This window comes from Dendrobates tinctorius, unplaced genomic scaffold (assembly GCF_039654945.1).
Source record: "Dendrobates tinctorius isolate UK_male_01 unplaced genomic scaffold, ASM3965494v1 ptg000113l, whole genome shotgun sequence".
Classification (NCBI taxonomy): domain Eukaryota; kingdom Metazoa; phylum Chordata; class Amphibia; order Anura; family Dendrobatidae; genus Dendrobates; species Dendrobates tinctorius.
This window is the reverse complement of record NW_027361781.1, coordinates 1,995,645-2,015,042: the sequence shown is the minus strand read 5'-3', so window position 1 is coordinate 2,015,042 and position 19,398 is coordinate 1,995,645. Positions and strand designations below refer to the sequence as shown.

Sequence of the window (19,398 nt, the reverse complement as noted above, 5' to 3'; positions counted from 1 at the left end):
ACCAAGGACCGGGGTCCAGATCCATACTTACCCGCCGGCGCCAGCCCAGGAGACAGGCATCTGCCGACCCTGCTCCCACCTGCCCCGCACACTGACATGGAACCCTACCCGGGCCACTGTGGCGCTTCCAGGGGAATCCACACTGCCCGAGGTAGGAGACCCCCCCCGCTACCTGAGTCGGACAGCTGGCCTGGGGATTCCTTCATCCATGATGGCATGATCAGTAGGGAATCCTGTCCTCCAACAGGAAACCACTGGAGGTGGGAGAGGTGCCGCCTTTGTGCATCTGTAGGATTTCCTGTTCCTGGAGGCCGGATCCTCTCAGGTGCTGCTGTCATGGACGACCGAATAAATATAACTTATTTTCTTCTTTCATGTTACATCGGGGGGTCATCTACAGCATTACAGAATGCTGTAGATAAGCCCCTGATGGCGGTGGCTGCAGCTTATATACGAAAAAATAGGCGACAGATTCCCTTTAAAGGGTTTGTCCCCTTTTCAGACAAAGGGTAAAAATGAGAACCTAACAAGATAATATATAAGAAAATGAAATAACCAGGCATGTCCAGTAAAGTTTTCACGGAACATTTTACTCTCCAATTGAGAAATTTCTGTACATTAAAAGCCACAAGAGCTTCAATAAGTTTAGTGAAAATGGAACAAGAGAAGAGCATTGACAGCAACAGCCACAGACTGGAAATGGAAACTGGTGTTTACTCAAAAGTAGAAAGGAAATTTATTACAATTTCTTTCAGCTTGGCGTCTGCCTGTTCAGAGATCTTCCCGTCAGCCCTGATGAAAAAACAAAAAAACAAAACGCAATTATGATGGGTAAAATGTTAGCATTGCCATAAACAGTAGATCAAAATCATCTGATAAGCAAAGTTTTTTTTTGGGGGGGTGAGAATTGCCATTTTTATCAGATGGATCAAACATCTCTGGGTGCTGCATTATGTCCTGCACAGGAGACCTCAAACATGTGTTGCTTTGAGATGTACCGTTGACCAAATTTTGACATACCTGATGGTTGCAAGTAGATCCTGGTGTTGGCTCTTAATATGGGCAAGGAAAGCATTCTCAAATTTTGTGATCTTGGTTGGCTCCATTTTATCCAGATGACCCCTAACACCGGCATAGATAACAGTCACCTGCTCCTCAATAGCCATGGGCACTGCAGAAGAAGCCATGTTAGAATACATGTCACTGTAGGACGCATCAGGCAACAAAATACTACAAGAAATAAGTTTGTGGCTCACCATACTGTCCTTGCTTCAGCAGCTCCGTCAGACGGACACCACGGTTCAACAGTTGTTGGGTAGCAGCGTCCAAATCAGAGCCGAACTGGGCAAAAGCTGCTACTTCACGGTACTGAGCCAACTCCAGCTTCATGGTACCAGCCACCTATGGTCAGAGCATATACACTGAGGATTGGTTTCTTCCCCCCACTCAGTCCTCTATCACATGCAAATAGAACCTACAAACCTGCTTCATGGCTCTGGTCTGAGCAGCAGATCCGACACGGGACACAGACAGACCGACATTGATGGCAGGTCGGATACCCTTGTAGAACAACTCAGTCTCCAAGAAGATCTAAGACAGAGACAGTGTGTATTAATGCCGTCAACACTCAAAGGACTTAAGGGCTATTCCCGTCTTCAAGTTCCTATCCCAATGTTTAGTAGTTGTAGAGCATTAGCAAAATATAAGCTGTCCAAAAAAAAAAAAAAAAAAAAAGTGGGCATTTCAATTAGCTAAAGTATGCAGAAGTGTTACAAATTTACAAACTTACCTGGCCATCAGTAATGGAAATGACATTTGTTGGGATGTAAGCAGACACATCACCGGCTTGGGTCTCAATGACGGGGAGAGCAGTCAAGGATCCACCACCAAACTGGTCGTTCATCTTAGCAGCCCTCTCCAGCAGACGGGAGTGGAGGTAGAACACATCACCAGGGTAGGCCTCACGACCAGGAGGACGACGCAGTAGTAGAGACATCTGGCGGTAGGCCACAGCCTGGCAAAAAAAAAAAAAAAAAAGTTAATTATCTGACAGACGGCAGCAAAGGCTTTTAAAAAATATTAAGTAAGAAGCTGTAAAAAATATTTAGTCCACAGCAATCAATTTAAACCCCCTTTGGGGTGCACTAGTGCATGGATGTGTGCGATGTCGCTCCAACAGTCATGACTTCTCATACTATGTTTTGATGGTAGCAAGAGAAGTAGGTAGAATCCAGGGAGAGGGGGCAAAGGAAGCAGATTTTAGGTTTTACACCACAGAAGGCTTTGCACTTTGTAATACTTTTGGGCATATGACAATGGGGCGAGTAGCAGGTTTGGGGCTGTGTCACAGCCAGTCTAATAGAAAGATTTTCTGCGACTTATACGCATCACTGCGGAGGCCTAGTCTTATGCCAATTTACGTTGCACAAGATGTGCAGTCCTTATAGACGACAAGTATGTAACGTTCACAACAGCAGGTTTTTAATGTCAGTTACCTGTTTGGACAAGTCATCATAGATGATCAGAGCGTGTTTTCCATTGTCTCTGAAATATTCTCCCATGGAGCAGCCGGAGTATGGTGCCAGGTACTGCAGAGGGGCAGCATCAGAGGCGGTGGCAGACACCACAATTGTGTACTTCATAGCCTCTATAAAAAATAATAAAATATATACCACCATTGAAAAGTGTCATCACCAATCTCTGCTGGTACAGAGCAGTCAGACAGCTCCTACCGGCTATTCAGCGGCTTCTGGCACAATGACAGTAGATCTTAAGGTCTGTTGATGGGGTGTGACTGCCAACATCATACTGATTGACCATTGGTTCCCTGCTGTCTAACTGCAGGAAGCCAGCTGTCAATCAGAATGACATCAGAAGAGCAACCCGGAAGAGCAGCCTGTCAAAAATATCTTTCTGACAACCGCTTTAAGAGGTGCAACGGGTGGCACTGCAGTTATGAAACTTCAACTCTCAGTATTCCCTGACAACCTTCATGCTGCGAGCGGCAGTTTAACTGCTCGAGCGCCATATGTTGCGGATCGCTACACTATACAGGTAGGCAGCTGAAGATGTGGTCGTACCTGCATCAGTCAGCCTCTTTACCAGCTGAGCCACGGTGGACCTCTTCTGACCAATGGCCACATAGATACAGTATAGTTTCTTCTTCTCATCAGTTCCATCATTAAATCGCTTCTGGTTGATAATGGTATCAATGGCAATGGAGGTTTTGCTGAAAAGATAAGAGGCCAGATGTCATTAAAAAAAGATTGTAGTCTTGAGCAGTAATTAAAGCATTGTAGCTCTTCATCCTATATGTATCTCACCACTGATTACACCATGCAAAACTTAAGGGAATTGGGGCCAAGTATCTCTCAGTTTGTGACAGTAGAGGGGGAATAAGCTCCTGCTGGATCACCGATGTCTGATCGTAGACGCTGCCGGCTCATCGTGCACGTCTTACTCTAGAGGTTGGGGTACGTAACTACATCTTAAGCAGATACCTACAGTGTTGGTGATGTGGATGGAGGCAATAAGCACAGCACTAGAGGTAAAGCGTCGTAGTCCTGCACATTGATTCTAGGAGATGCCTCTGTGCATGGCTCCCATATATTTTAGGCTAAAAAAAACTGAGTGAAGGCAACACCTCACTGCAGAAAGTAGAGATGTCCACAATTACAGAAATGATGCAGCACCTTTCTGCAAAGGGCACTGACACTATTCTGCATGTCAGGCAGGACTTTTCCTGTTGGGCACCTAGCAAGTATCTCCATAGAGAAGTGGTTAGGCACAATCCGTCCCGTGCAAAAATATCCTTTATTGCGGCATCAAGTTACCAAAAGCAGGCAGATAAAACCATGGAACTCCATGGTTTTATCTGCCTGCTGTTGGTAACTTGATGCCACAATAAAGGATATTTTTGTATGGGACGGATTGTGCCTATCCACTTTCTTCTCTATGGTTTTACAGACTATTTTCCTTGGAATTGGCACCCGTGTTCCCTGATGTGTGTGCAGCTTCATTAGCCCGAGGTCATACAGCTGTGCCTTTGTCCTGCTTTTTTTCTTCTATGGTATGTGACCTAGCAAGTATCAGACTTGTGCCCTTTTCTAGTTAGTACAATTCCTTCATGATAACAGCCAGGGTTCTTGCAGTTGTGTCAGAAATGGCAGCCACAGCACCAACAGCATGACTCAATGCAAAAAGAAAAAAAAAAAAAAAATCACCATTTCTAGAGCGGAGATAGCCTTACCCAGTCTGTCTGTCACCAATGATCAGCTCGCGCTGTCCTCGGCCAATGGGCACCAGACTGTCGACGGCCTTGATTCCAGTCTGCATGGGCTCCCGCACAGAGATACGTGGAATGATACCAGGGGCCTTCAGTCCAACTCTTCTGCGGTTTTTCCCTGTAAGTGGGCCCTTTTATCAGAAAAGCAAGCCAATATCAGATCTGGTGTTCCATTTCCTTATTTTTTTTTTAACCTCATTATCCACTCTAAACGCTTTATAAAAATGATTATCCGGTGCTGATGATTTCTGCACATATCTGCCGATCGTTCATGAGTCTTTGCAGATACGAGCAGATATGTCGATGACTTAATTAGCGCCGATCACCTATTACAGGAGTGGCAGACAACTTCTTATGAAAGCTTCTCTGACCGGTATAGCCTTCATTGGCCCTGTATCCCCCACCAGGTCATCTCACCTTGCCATCAATAACATTTCCCAGGGCATCCACAACACGGCCAAGCAGCTCATCACCAACAGGAACGTCCACAATGGCACCAGTTCTCTTCACGATGTCACCTTCCTTGATGAGTTTGTCGTTACCAAACACGACAACACCAACATTGTCGGGTTCCAAGTTCAAGGACATTCCCTAATAATAAATTACTACAATTACATACAAATCTTTCTCTGCCCCCAACATCACAGGTTTTATACAGACACCTTACAGTCGTTTCCCCTAACCCAAAAGGCACAAAGTACTGTACAGCAGCATCAACACTGCCAATGTGAGGTCACGTCACACAAAATCACATCACCTTCCCCAGTCTCGTGACATTACTGGTAAGCTGTGTCCTTTGCCGTGGCACTAACCATGTCTGGGACATAGTGATTCCCTCATTTACCTTTAAGGGGTTGAGGCACAATTGTAAGTGTTCCATCAATTGGGTCCCATAGCCAAGACCCTGCTGATTTATTAGAATGGAGAGGGTCCTGTATACCCATTTAAATGCAGTGAAGGTTAAGTATGTGTACTGCATCTCTATTCACTAACTGCAGGACCAAGTACAACGCTCTGCCAATTCAGTCAATCCCGTAGACCATAAACGAGGCAGCAGTACACGTTATAACTGCGGCGCCATTCAGATGCGAGATACAGAGGGGATTCATTCAAGGCACCTTAAGATATCCTGCCCACATTCACATGATGGGTATACACATGCCATCTTTAAGTTATGATTCTGATCAGCCTTTTTAGTAAAAAAGCTAAGAGGGGAGTTGTAGTGGGTGCAAAATCAAGGCCTCCAGTGGAGAGTGAGACTACTGATAACAGACCTACCTTAAGTCCAGAGGAGAACTCCACCATCTCCTCGGCCTGGACGTTCCTCAGGCCATAGACACGAGCGATACCGTCACCAATGGAGAGGACACGACCGGTTTCCTCTAGGTCTGCACTAGTGTCTGCACCGAGGATGCGCTCCTCGAGGATGGAGGACACCTCAGCGGTGCCTGTATAGAACAAGGATTGCCATTTACTAATTTTATACATAAGATTTATGAAAACCAGACCACTCTGTTGTATATGAGCAACTTCCTCATGCCTGATGGCCTAATTTACAAGTCTTTGCCAGTTGTTATCAACCCCAAGGCTTCCAGCTTGCGTCATAGAACGTTTCAAAGCAGTGCGTTAGCTGCCAGACTTACCAAGGAGGAACAGTCCTAAATCTTCTTGGGTAGATAAGTGCCGTACCTAAAAGCACAACCTAAGAAGGGGGGCGTAACAAATGACAGATCACCTGGATCTGACGGGATCCCAGGAGAAGTGTACAAAGAGTTAATAGGAATTGTAGCACCCAAACTTAAGCATGTACTTGAGGTAGCAGTAGAGAAAGGGGTATTAACAAGATCTATGAGGGAGGCTGTAATCGTGGTGATTCCTAAGGAAGGGAAGGATGCCTCATCCGTAGAATCCTATAGACCAATCTCGTTATTGACATCAGATGTTAAAATACTAGCCAAAATGTTGGCGATAAGAATGTCTAGAGTTGTCCCAAAATTGATACATCCAGACCAATCAGGGTTCTTACAAAATAGATCCACCGCCATTAACCTGCAAAGACTTTTTTTAAATATTCAAATCCCAGCAGATAACAGGGGGGAAAGGGTGGTGGTCTCACTGGATGCACGAAAGGCATTTGATAGGGTAGAGTGGAAGTATTTATGGGCAGTACTGAAATGCATGGGATTTGGGCATAGATTTATCTCCTGGGTTAAGTTACTGTATGTAGACCCCAAAGGATATATTAGGATTAATGGGGAGACTTCGGAGGCATTTGGGTTGTTCAGAGGAACTCGTCAGGGATGTCCATTGTCACCGTTATTGTTTGCTGTAGCGATGGAACAGTTAGCGATTAAAATTCGTAACTCCAAAGAAATACAAGGCTTTAGATATGGGGAATTGGAGGAAAAGATCGCCCTATACGCGGACGATATACTCCTGTTCTTAAAAGACGGCGGAGAAGCACTGACTGAGGTCATGGGCCTTAAAGGGAAATTTGGATACTTTTCCGGATTGAGAATTAATTGGGACAAGTCATGTATCATGGGGGTTGATAGAGTGTTGGGAGTTCGAGATGTGGGGGGGGTAGCTGGACACTTGAAAGTAGTTAAGGAATTTAAATACCTCGGAATATGGGTATCTATGCCTGTGTCTAGATTTCTCGAACTAAACTTGGACCCATTACTAGTTAAATTTAAAGTTAAGATGACAGCATGGTGTAAGCTAGTACTATCAATAGTGGGGAGGACAAATTTAATTAAAATGATTATGATGCCTCAGTTGATGTACGTCCTCCATAATGCCCCGGTTTGGATCCCAAAGAAAAAATTTTACAAAATTAATACCATTTTTAGGGAATTGATTTGGGGGAAAAAACAAGCAAAAATTAAATTTGAAATACTGCAAAGGGGGAAGGAAGAGGGTGGGTTGGCGGCGCCAAATCCATGGATATACTTTGTAGCAACGCAGGGGCAGCACTTTAGGGGCTGGAGAGAGGAGGGGAACTTGAGCATTATGGGGAGAGTTTTGGCCCAAATGACCAACAAGAGAACATTGGTACAGAGTCTAGAAGCAGGAAACTTCGGGAGATTAGGGAAGGAAATGCCCACATTTGGACTAATGCACAAAATATGGCAACATATCAAAATTCTTAGAAGAGTTGAGGAATTGACGACATACACACCTATCTGGGATAATGTGAACCTTTCTGAACTATACAAACTGAAGGACTTTATTGATTGGGAGAGGAGAGGTTTGCAATATGTGTGGCAACTATTGGAAGGGTCTGAGATCAAGTCTTTTACTGTTTTAAAATAAGAGTTTGGACTCCCATGTAGTGGGGAATTTCGATATTTTGGTCTCAGGCATGCATTTCAAGCGCAGAAACAGATAATGCATATGACGGTGCAGAGGGATGTGGTATTGGACTATGTGTGTGCGTCCGGGGGTACGAGAGGTGTTATTTCTACCATCTATAGAGACTTATTATATTCTTACTTGGCTGGGTCTCCTTTAACAGTAAAATCTAAATGGGAGAGAGAAGTGGGGGAAGTAGTAGATGACACATGGGAGTCTATCTTAGAGTATATACCTAAACTCTCTTTGAGTGAGCCAGGTAGGATATCGCAACTATATATTGTACATAGAACATATAAGACTCCAGAACTTATGAGGAAAATGGGCTTAAGGGATAATGCGGAATGTCCAAGATGTGGGTATGAACCTGCGGGAATGCTTCATATGCTTTGGTCTTGTCCACGACTCATCATACTGGGAGGAGGTTATAGGGCTTGTTGAGAAGATATACCGATGTGTTATAGGAAGGGACCCGGTAACGTGTGTGTTGGGGTATGTGGAGGAGGTGTCGGTGGGGAATGCCTATAAGTCCATCATAGCAAAACTCTTATATATTGCCAGTAAGCTGATAGCTCAAAAATGGATCGATGCTGAACCCCCAACGGTTGGGGAGTTTGTTACTCGTGTGAATAACGTAATCCGATTGGAGGAGAGAATTTATAGAAGGCGACATACGGAAGCTCACTTTGAAAAACTCTGGGCCATGTGGTTACAGTGGAGACAATCACATTGAGAAAGTCTGTATTGCAGCTGGGAAGGGGGGGGAGGGAGGAGGTTGGATTAGTTTATCTTTTTTTTTTTCTTTATGACGGGGAGGAAATTGAATGTCGTGTATTTTTCTATATGCAATGGAAATGATTTGAAAGCTGTGCTTGAATGTAATTATAACGACATTTGAATATAATAAAAATCTTTGGTTTAAAAAAAAAAAAGAAGGGGGGCGTGCTTTTAATTGAGCTTATAGCCTTCGCTTTTATTGAGCATACTGTCCTAGAAGAGCAGCACTAGATTTGGGCTTATTCTGTCAATGCGTAGACCCAAGCTGGTCCCCTTCACATTACCTAGGAGGCTGCCCTCCCTTGACATTTCACAGCAGCTTCAGGACCTCTGGTCCTGGCCATGTGGGATGACCAGCACAGAGGCATCATAAGCACTCACCAGTCTTCTGAAGCCATGATCCGGATGCATGGATGTTACGGGTGGCAACGAAAGCAGCACCAAGGGCCTTCTTAGAGACCTGAGTGGAAAGACAAGTGAAGGGAAGTATTTATAGGCTGTTCCGTAAGTGACTTCATTCATTGTAGGTCACACAGAGGACAAAGTGCAGAGAAGCCAAGAGCACGACACGAGGAGGAACGAGAGCGAGTGTAAGAAGCCTGGAGAACTACACGTGCACCGCAAGACATTAACCTGTCCTTAGTGAGCTTTACCGCAGAATCACACAAGCAGAAATAGAACGGTCTCAAACAATGAAAATAGAATAAAGTAGTCATTTTTTTCTTTTGGTTGCTTTTTTATTTATTTTTTTTAAACCCAAAGCCACAAAAACCTGTCACGTTATACATGCGGTCCACTCTGCAGGTAATATATTACAGCTGGATATACTCTGGTGGGAAGAGATTTATTATAACTTGTCTTATCTAATCCATGCTAATTATGTGCTTAGGAGTCCAGTGGGCGGTCCTAGCCAGTGATCACAGCTGTGATTAGGACCACCCACTGGACTTACCTGGAAAAGATTACATCAAAGCTTATCAGCTAGACACATCCAAGAAGCCTGGATGTTTAGTATGAGACATCCCATTTAGGAAAATAATGGGTGTAAAGAGATCTCTATTACCCATGTGAGTAAAGTCAAAGGCTGTGTGCACGCGTTGCTTTTTTTATGCGTTTCCGCCGCAGTGGAAATGCTTAAAAAAAAGCTAACAAAACGCATCCCAATGCAATCCTATGGGAATCCACAGTTGCTGTGCCCATGCTGTGGATTTTACCGCTGCGGAATCGCATAGCGGTAAAATCCACAGCATGTTCATTTTTTTTCTGCGGAATCGTGGCAATTCTGCCGCCATAGGATTGAATTGAAACGCTTACTTTACGCATGTGGCTATGCCTACCATGCCTGAAGTGAGCGCTTCACGTGCGAATGGTACCCAGGGTCTGGAGGAAAGGAGTCTCTCCTCCAGGCCCTGGGTACCATATCCCCGTAAAAATTAGAATTAAAATAAAAAAATAGGGATATACTTACCCTCTGATGGCCCCCGGAGTCCTCCCGGCCCTCAGCAACTTCAGTTCTCAGGGATGCATTGTGCGAATGACCTGTGATGACTTAGCGGTCTCACATGATGCTACGTCATCAGAGGTCATTGTCGCAAGGCATCCCTGGGAACGGAAGTTGCCAGCAGCGTCGCTGAGAGGCGGGACAACTGCGGGGGCTGACAGAAGGAGAGTATAACCCTATTTTTTATATTCTTTTACTATTGATGCTGCATAGGCAGCATCAATAGTAAAAAGTTGGTCACACTTGTCAAGCACTATGCTTGACAAGTGTGACCAACCTGTCAATCACTTTTCCAAGCGATGCTTCCAATCACTTGGAAAAGCGCTAGCATTCTGCAAACTAAAAACACTTGCAAAACGCTTGTGTTTTGCAGGAACACGCAAGCGAATTCCGCATGTTTTACCCACGGCGGAGAGTTGCGGAAATGCTGCGGACATTTCCACAGCATTTCTGCAACGTGGACACATAGCCAAAGGATGTTTCAGAGCCGCTCACTTCAATATTAGAATTACTAGCAACAGGAGGATTCAGAGCTCTGTCCCCCATCCATTTGCCCCAGTACAGCAGCTTTTATTATAGAGAGATACATGCAGTCTGCAGGGGGAACCGGCAAAAGATTTTGTTAATAAGGAGGGGGGGGGGGGGGGGGGGGGAGAGGAATTAGCACAAACCATGCAATGTACGAGTACATGTAGACAAACGTATAGGTGTTATTTTACATGGGGGGAAATTGTGATTAAGAAAGATGTCCAAGTAGTGGAAAAGCCCTTTAAAATGCATGTATTTGGGGCTAATCAATCATTTTTGAAATTCTATTTCATGACAGGTTTTGCTTTTACAGTCTTCTTGTCCCTCTGGACAAATCTTGATGGCCACAAGATGTGGTGGGCTCACCACTTTCATTTTCTCTCCTGTAAGGTCGGGCTCACTGACACGCTTAGCTCCGGCTGCAGCCACCAGTAGAGCTCAGTACAGCACTGGAACTATAGAAGGTGAACGATGCAATGCTTTTAGTAAAATAAAGGTTTTCATCCCCAAACATGCATTTAAAAGGGTGGGGGTGGGAGAGCCAGAAAAAAGAGCCCCCAATGGTGGACAACCCCCTTAAGCAGAACATTTCCTGGTAGCTGCTGCACATGTGCAGTAAGGTGAGCAATGTATGGGCTGAGGAGACCAATGGGTTTCTATTGCAGAGGCCGCAACCAGTAGTAGAGCAATGTAGAGGTATTACAGGGGCAGGTCCGCGCCAGCACAGGGCAGTAATGGGGCAGGTCAGCGCCAGCACAGGGCAGTGTACGGGCAGTACTGGGGGAGGTCAGCGCCAGCACAGGGCAGTGTACGGGCAGTACTGGGGGAGGTCAGCGCCAGCACAGGGCAGTGTACGGGCAGTACTGGGGGAGGTCAGCGCCAGCACAGGGCAGTAATGGGGCAGGTCAGCGCCAGCACAGGGCAGTGTATGGGCAGTACTGGGGGAGGTCAGCGCCAGCACAGGGCAGTAATGGGGCAGGTCAGCGCCAGCACAGGGCAGTGTACGGGCAGTAATGGGGCAGGTCAGCGCCAGCACAGGGCAGTGTACGGGCAGTAATGGGGCAGGTCAGCGCCAGCACAGGGCAGTGTACAGGCAGTTCTGGGGCAGGTCAGCGCCAGCACAGGGCAGTGTACAGGCAGTTCTGGGGCAGGTCAGCGCCAGCACAGGGCAGTGTACGGGAAGTACTGGGGGAGGTCAGCGCCAGCACAGGGCAGTGTACGGGCAGTACTGGGGGAGGTCAGCGCCAGCACAGGGCAGTAATGGGGCAGGTCAGCGCCAGCACAGGGCAGTAATGGGGCAGGTCAGCGCCAGCACAGGGCAGTAATGGGGCAGGTCAGCGCCAGCACAGGGCAGTAATGGGGCAGGTCAGCGCCAGCACAGGGCAGTAATGGGGCAGGTCAGCGCCAGCACAGGGCAGTAATGGGGCAGGTCAGCGCCAGCACAGGGCAGTAATGGGGCAGGTCAGCGCCAGCACAGGGCAGTGTACGGGCAGGTCAGCGCCAGCACAGGGCAGTGTACGGGCAGGTCAGCGCCAGCACAGGGCAGTGTACGGGCAGGTCAGCGCCAGCACAGGGCAGGTCAGCGCCAGCACAGGGCAGGTCAGCGCCAGCACAGGGCAGGTCAGCGCCAGCACAGGGCAGGTCAGCGCCAGCACAGGGCAGGTCAGCGCCAGCACAGGGCAGGTCAGCGCCAGCACAGGGCAGGTCAGCGCCAGCACAGGGCAGTGTACGGGCAGGTCAGCGCCAGCACAGGGCAGTGTACGGGCAGGTCAGCGCCAGCACAGGGCAGTGTACGGGCAGGTCAGCGCCTACACAGGGCAGTGTACGGGCAGGTCAGCGCCTACACAGGGCAGTGTACGGGCAGGTCAGCGCCTACACAGGGCAGTGTACGGGCAGTAATGGGGCAGGTCAGCGCCAGCACAGGGCAGTGTACGGGCAGTAATGGGGCAGGTCAGCGCCAGCACAGGGCAGTGTACGGGCAGTACTGGGGGGAGGGCAGCGCCAGCACAGGGCAGTGTACGGGCAGTACTGGGGGGAGGGCAGCGCCAGCACAGGGCAGTGTACGGGCAGGTCAGCGCCTACACAGGGCAGTGTACGGGCAGGTCAGCGCCTACACAGGGCAGTGTACGGGCAGGTCAGCGCCTACACAGGGCAGTGTACGGGCAGGTCAGCGCCTACACAGGGCAGTGTACGGGCAGGTCAGCGCCTACACAGGGCAGTGTACGGGCAGGTCAGCGCCTACACAGGGCAGTGTACGGGCAGGTCAGCGCCTACACAGGGCAGTGTACGGGCAGTAATGGGGCAGGTCAGCGCCAGCACAGGGCAGTGTACGGGCAGTAATGGGGCAGGTCAGCGCCAGCACAGGGCAGTGTACGGGCAGTACAGGGGGAGGGCAGCGCCAGCACAGGGCAGTGTACGGGCAGTACAGGGGGGAGGGCAGCGCCAGCACAGGGCAGTGTACGGGCAGTACTGGGGGGAGGGCAGCGCCAGCACAGGGCAGTAATGGAGCAGGTCAGCGCCAGCACAGGGCAGTGTACGGGCAGTAATGGGGCAGGTCAGCGCCAGCACAGGGCAGTGTACGGGCAGGTCAGCGCCAGCACAGGGCAGTGTATGGGCAGGTCAGCGCCAGCACAGGGCAGTGTATGGGCAGTACTGGGGGAGGTCAGCGCCAGCACAGGGCAGTAATGGGGCAGGTCAGCGCCAGCACAGGGCAGTGTACGGGCAGTAATGGGGCAGGTCAACGCCAGCACAGGGCAGTGTACGGGCAGTAATGGGGCAGGTCAGCGCCAGCACAGGGCAGTGTACGGGCAGTAATGGGGCACGTCAGCGCCAGCACAGGGCAGTGTACGGGCAGTAATGGGGAAGGTCAGCGCCAGCACAGGGCAGTGTACGGGCAGGTCAGCGCCAGCACAGGGGAGTGTACGGGCAGGTCAGCGCCAGCACAGGGGAGTGTACGGGCAGGTCAGCGCCAGCACAGGGGAGTGTACGGGCAGGTCAGCGCCAGCACAGGGGAGTGTACGGGCAGTACTGGGGGAGGTCAGCGCCAGCACAGGGCAGTAATGGGGCAGGTCAGCGCCAGCACAGGGCAGTAATGGGGCAGGTCAGCGCCAGCACAGGGCAGTAATGGGGCAGGTCAGCGCCAGCACAGGGCAGTAATGGGGCAGGTCTGCGCCAGCACAGGGCAGTGTACGGGCAGGTCTGCGCCAGCACAGGGCAGTGTACGGGCAGGTCTGCGCCAGCACAGGGCAGTGTACGGGCAGGTCTGCGCCAGCACAGGGCAGTGTACGGGCAGGTCTGCGCCAGCACAGGGCAGTGTACGGGCAGGTCTGCGCCAGCACAGGGCAGTGTACGGGCAGGTCTGCGCCAGCACAGGGCAGTGTACGGGCAGGTCTGCGCCAGCACAGGGCAGTGTACGGGCAGGTCTGCGCCAGCACAGGGCAGTGTACGGGCAGGTCTGCGCCAGCACAGGGCAGTGTACGGGCAGGTCTGCGCCAGCACAGGGCAGTGTACGGGCAGTAATGGGGCAGGTCAGCGCCAGCACAGGGCAGTGTACGGGCAGTAATGGGGGGAGGGCTGCGCCAGCACAGGGCAGTGTACGGGCAGTAATGGGGGGAGGGCTGCGCCAGCACAGGGCAGTGTACGGGCAGTAATGGGGGGAGGGCTGCGCCAGCACAGGGCAGTGTACGGGCAGTACTGGGGGGAGGGCTGCGCCAGCACAGGGCAGTGTACGGGCAGTACTGGGGGGAGGGCAGCGCCAGCACAGGGCAGTAATGGGGCGGGGCAGGTCAGCGCCAGCACAGGGCAGTGTACGGGCAGTAATGGGGCAGGTCAGCGCCAGCACAGGGCAGTGTACGGGCAGGTCAGCGCCAGCACAGGGGAGTGTACGGGCAGGTCAGCGCCAGCACAGGGGAGTGTACGGGCAGGTCAGCGCCAGCACAGGGGAGTGTACGGGCAGGTCAGCGCCAGCACAGGGGAGTGTACGGGCAGTACTGGGGGGAGGGCAGCGCCAGCACAGGGCAGTGTACGGGCAGTACTGGGGGGAGGGCAGCGCCAGCACAGGGCAGTGTACGGGCAGTACTGGGGGGAGGGCAGCGCCAGCACAGGGCAGTGTACGGGCAGGTCAGCGCCAGCACAGGGCAGGTCAGCGCCAGCACAGGGCAGGTCAGCGCCAGCACAGGGCAGGTCAGCGCCAGCACAGGGCAGGTCAGCGCCAGCACAGGGCAGGTCAGCGCCAGCACAGGGCAGGTCAGCGCCAGCACAGGGCAGTGTACGGGCAGGTCAGCGCCAACACAGGGCAGTGTACGGGCAGGTCAGCGCCAACACAGGGCAGTGTACGGGCAGGTCAGCGCCAACACAGGGCAGTGTACGGGCAGGTCAGCGCCAACACAGGGCAGTGTACGGGCAGGTCAGCGCCAGCACAGGGCAGTGTACGGGCAGTACTGGGGGGAGGGCAGCGCCAGCACAGGGCAGTGTACGGGCAGTACTGGGGGGAGGGCAGCGCCAGCACAGGGCAGTGTACGGGCAGTACTGGGGGGAGGGCAGCGCCAGCACAGGGCAGTGTACGGGCAGTACTGGGGGGAGGGCAGCGCCAGCACAGGGCAGTGTACGGGCAGTACTGGGGGGAGGGCAGCGCCAGCACAGGGCAGTGTACGGGCAGTACTGGGGGGAGGGCAGCGCCAGCACAGGGCAGTGTACGGGCAGTACTGGGGGGAGGGCAGCGCCAGCACAGGGCAGTGTACGGGCAGTACTGGGGGGAGGGCAGCGCCAGCACAGGGCAGTGTACGGGCAGGTCAGCGCCAGCACAGGGCAGTGTACGGGCAGGTCAGCGCCAGCACAGGGGAGTGTATGGGCAGGTCAGCGCCAGCACAGGGGAGTGTACGGGCAGGTCAGCGCCAGCACAGGGGCGTGTACGGGCAGTACTGGGGGAGGTCAGCGCCAGCACAGGGCAGTAATGGGGGAGGTCAGCGCCAGCACAGGGCAGTAATGGGGCAGGTCAGCGCCAGCACAGGGCAGTAATGGGGCAGGTCAGCGCCAGCACAGGGCAGTAATGGGGCAGGTCAGCGCCAGCACAGGGCAGTAATGGGGCAGGTCAGCGCCAGCACAGGGCAGTAATGGGGCAGGTCAGCGCCAGCACAGGGCAGTAATGGGGCAGGTCAGCGCCAGCACAGGGCAGTAATGGGGCAGGTCAGCGCCAGCACAGGGCAGTAATGGGGCAGGTCAGCGCCAGCACAGGGCAGTAATGGGGCAGGTCAGCGCCAGCACAGGGCAGTGTACGGGCAGTAATGGGGCAGGTCAGCGCCAGCACAGGGCAGTGTACGGGCAGTAATGGGGCAGGTCAGCGCCAGCACAGGGGAGTGTACGGGCAGGTCAGCGCCAGCACAGGGGAGTGTACGGGCAGGTCAGCGCCAGCACAGGGGAGTGTACGGGCAGGTCAGCGCCAGCACAGGGGAGTGTACGGGCAGGTCAGCGCCAGCACAGGGGAGTGTACGGGCAGGTCAGCGCCAGCACAGGGGAGTGTACGGGCAGGTCAGCGCCAGCACAGGGGAGTGTACGGGCAGGTCAGCGCCAGCACAGGGGAGTGTACGGGCAGGTCAGCGCCAGCACAGGGGAGTGTACGGGCAGGTCAGCGCCAGCACAGGGGAGTGTACGGGCAGGTCAGCGCCAGCACAGGGGAGTGTACGGGCAGGTCAGCGCCAGCACAGGGGAGTGTACGGGCAGGTCAGCGCCAGCACAGGGGAGTGTACGGGCAGGTCAGCGCCAGCACAGGGGAGTGTACGGGCAGTAATGGGGCAGGTCAGCGCCAGCACAAGGAAGTGTACGGGCAGTAATGGGGCAGGTCAGCGCCAGCACAGGGCAGTGTACGGGCAGTACAGGGGGAGGTCAGCGCCAGCACAGGGCAGTGTACGGGCAGTACTGGGGGGAGGTCAGCGCCAGCACAGGGCAGTGTACGGGCAGTACTGGGGGGGAGGTCAGCGCCAGCACAGGGCAGTGTACGGGCAGTACTGGGGGGAGGGCAGCGCCAGCACAGGGCAGTGTACGGGCAGTACTGAGGGGAGGGCAGCGCCAGCACAGGGCAGTGTACGGGCAGTACTGGGGGGAGGGCAGCGCCAGCACAGGGCAGTGTACGGGCAGTACTGGGGGGAGGGCAGCGCCAGCACAGGGCAGTGTACGGGCAGTACTGGGGGGAGGGCAGCGCCAGCACAGGGCAGTAATGGGGCAGGTCAGCTCCAGCACAGGGCAGTAATGGGGCAGGTCAGCGCCAGCACAGGGCAGTGTACGGGCAGGTCTGCGCCAGCACAGGGCAGTGTACGGGCAGGTCTGCGCCAGCACAGGGCAGTGTACGGGCAGGTCTGCGCCAGCACAGGGCAGTGTACGGGCAGGTCTGCGCCAGCACAGGGCAGTGTACGGGCAGGTCTGCGCCAGCACAGGGCAGTGTACGGGCAGGTCTGCGCCAGCACAGGGCAGTGTACGGGCAGGTCTGCGCCAGCACAGGGCAGTGTACGGGCAGGTCTGCGCCAGCACAGGGCAGTGTACGGGCAGGTCTGCGCCAGCACAGGGCAGTGTACGGGCAGGTCTGCGCCAGCACAGGGCAGTGTACGGGCAGGTCTGCGCCAGCACAGGGCAGTGTACGGGCAGGTCTGCGCCAGCACAGGGCAGTGTACGGGCAGGTCTGCGCCAGCACAGGGCAGTGTACGGGCAGGTCTGCGCCAGCACAGGGCAGTGTACGGGCAGTAATGGGGGGAGGGCTGCGCCAGCACAGGGCAGTGTACGGGCAGTAATGGGGGGAGGGCTGCGCCAGCACAGGGCAGTGTACGGGCAGTAATGGGGGGAGGGCTGCGCCAGCACAGGGCAGTGTACGGGCAGTAATGGGGGGAGGGCTGCGCCAGCACAGGGCAGTGTACGGGCAGTAATGGGGGGAGGGCTGCGCCAGCACAGGGCAGTGTACGGGCAGTACTGGGGGGAGGGCAGCGCCAGCACAGGGCAGTAATGGGGCGGGGCAGGTCAGCGCCAGCACAGGGCAGTGTACGGGCAGTAATGGGGCAGGTCAGCGCCAGCACAGGGCAGTGTACGGGCAGGTCAGCGCCAGCACAGGGGAGTGTACGGGCAGGTCAGCGCCAGCACAGGGGAGTGTACGGGCAGGTCAGCGCCAGCACAGGGCAGTGTACGGGCAGGTCAGCGCCAGCACAGGGCAGTGTACGGGCAGGTCAGCGCCAGCACAGGGCAGTGTACGGGCAGGTCAGCGCCAGCACAGGGCAGTGTACGGGCAGTACTGGGGGGAGGGCAGCGCCAGCACAGGGCAGTGTACGGGCAGTACTGGGGGGAGGGCAGCGCCAGCACAGGGCAGTGTACGGGCAGTACTGGGGGGAGGGCAGCGCCAGCACAGGGCAGTGTACGGGCAGTACTGGGGGGAGGGCAGCGCCAGCACAGGGCAGTGTACGGGCAGTACTGGGGGGAGGGCAGCGCCAGCACAGGGCAGTGTACGGGCAGTACTGGGGGGAGGGCAGCGCCAGCACAGGGCAGTGTACGGGCAGTACTGGGGGGAGGGCAGCGCCAGCACAGGGCAGTGTACGGGCAGTACTGGGGGGAGGGCAGCGCCAGCACAGGGCAGTGTACGGGCAGTACTGGGGGGAGGGCAGCGCCAGCACAGGGCAGTGTACGGGCAGTACTGGGGGGAGGGCAGCGCCAGCACAGGGCAGTGTACGGGCAGTACTGGGGGGAGGGCAGCGCCAGCACAGGGCAGTGTACGGGCAGTACTGGGGGGAGGGCAGCGCCAGCACAGGGCAGTGTACGGGCAGTACTGGGGGAGGGCAGCGCCTGTCACTGCTGACAATGACACCGGGCCAGTGACCTTCACAGGACACCTGCGGCCTAGTCTATCCCTGCGCCCCACGCCCGGTCCTGCAGTATCAGCCTTGCTGTACCCCGGTGACCTCTGCACGACACCCCGTATCACCAGGCCGCAGAGCGCAGGAGGGCGCGGAGCGGCAGTGCAGGCCGCAGGCGGCCACGCCGGGAGCTGCGGCAGTAAGAAGCTGTACAACCTACCAGACCGGCCTGCCGGGGCAGGGAGCGGGCGAGGGTGGCGGCTACACGGACAGACAGCATGCTTCCAGAGGCCGGTGAGGCTCTACGTCAGATGAGCGGGGCGTCCTCCCTGTCCGCTTGTCCGTGCAGACTGAGAGAAAATGGCGTCCCGGCAGCGAGCTAGTGAAGGAAGGTCACTCCCGCCCACCGCAGGCTCCACCCACTAGACAGAACTTTTTTTTTTTTTCGTGTTAGCTTTATTCGCTCAAGGGCAAGAGGACAAGAACAACCCTGAGCCGTCATTCGCCATGATATCCTAACATGACAGCAGCGAGGGCGGCAGTTTCCTTTTTTTTTAAGCCAACTTTATACACACAGAGCCACGTGCATACAATAAGGCTACATAGCTGCTTCTGCCTCATTCTCATTGGTGACCACTGTGTATGTATCATAACACTGTGTATGTACAGTAGCGCTGGGTATACGGTAGTGCAGTGTATGTATGGTAGCGCTGGGTATACGGTAGTGCAGTGTATGATTGCTGTGTATGTACGGTAGCGCTGTGATTGCTGTGTATACGGTGTCGCTGTGTATGTACGGTAGCGCAGTGTATGTATGGTAGCGCTGTGTGATTGCTGTGTATACGGTAGCACTGCGTATTATTGCTGTGTATATACGGTTGCAGTGTATGTACGGTTGCGCAGTGTATGATTGCTGTGTATACGGTATCGCTGTGTATGACTGCTGTGTATACGGTAGCGCTGATTGCTGTGTATACGGTATCGCTGTGTATACGGTAGCACAGTGTATGTACGGTAGTGCTGTGTATGATTGCTGTGTATACGGTAACGCAGTGTATGTATGGTAGCGCTGTGTATGATTGCTGTGTATACGGTTTCGCTGTGTATGTACGGCAGCGCTGTGATTG

At 53.8% G+C, this 19,398-nt stretch overlaps 1 protein-coding gene across 1 annotated transcript; it reads right to left on the bottom strand.

Annotated features, from left to right (window-relative positions):
* Positions 1 to 569: 569 nt before the first annotated feature.
* On the bottom strand, positions 570 to 18,669 carry ATP5F1A (ATP synthase F1 subunit alpha). Its single transcript, XM_073589773.1, has 12 exons — positions 18,492 to 18,669; positions 8,798 to 8,876; positions 5,564 to 5,733; positions 4,703 to 4,876; positions 4,250 to 4,416; positions 3,081 to 3,229; positions 2,496 to 2,647; positions 1,790 to 2,014; positions 1,483 to 1,590; positions 1,257 to 1,401; positions 1,021 to 1,171; positions 570 to 792 (listed from the first exon to the last, which is right to left on the bottom strand). Exons 1-12 carry the CDS (start codon positions 18,549 to 18,551, stop codon positions 714 to 716), a joined length of 1,659 nt encoding a protein of 552 aa, XP_073445874.1. The 5' UTR covers positions 18,552 to 18,669; the 3' UTR covers positions 570 to 713.
* Between the last annotated feature and the right edge of the window lie 729 nt (positions 18,670 to 19,398).

Coding starts and splice junctions, on each gene's coding strand:
- ATP5F1A (XM_073589773.1), bottom strand. CDS start 18,551: ATGCTGTCTGTCCGTGTAGCCGCCACCCTCGCCCGCTCCCTGCCCCGG. Junction 8,877..18,491: donor TGCCCCGGCAGGCCGGTCTG/GTAGGTTGTACA, acceptor CTTTCCACTCAG/GTCTCTAAGAAGGCCCTTGG. Junction 3,230..4,249: donor ATTGGTGACAGACAGACTGG/GTAAGGCTATCT, acceptor TTATCTTTTCAG/CAAAACCTCCATTGCCATTG.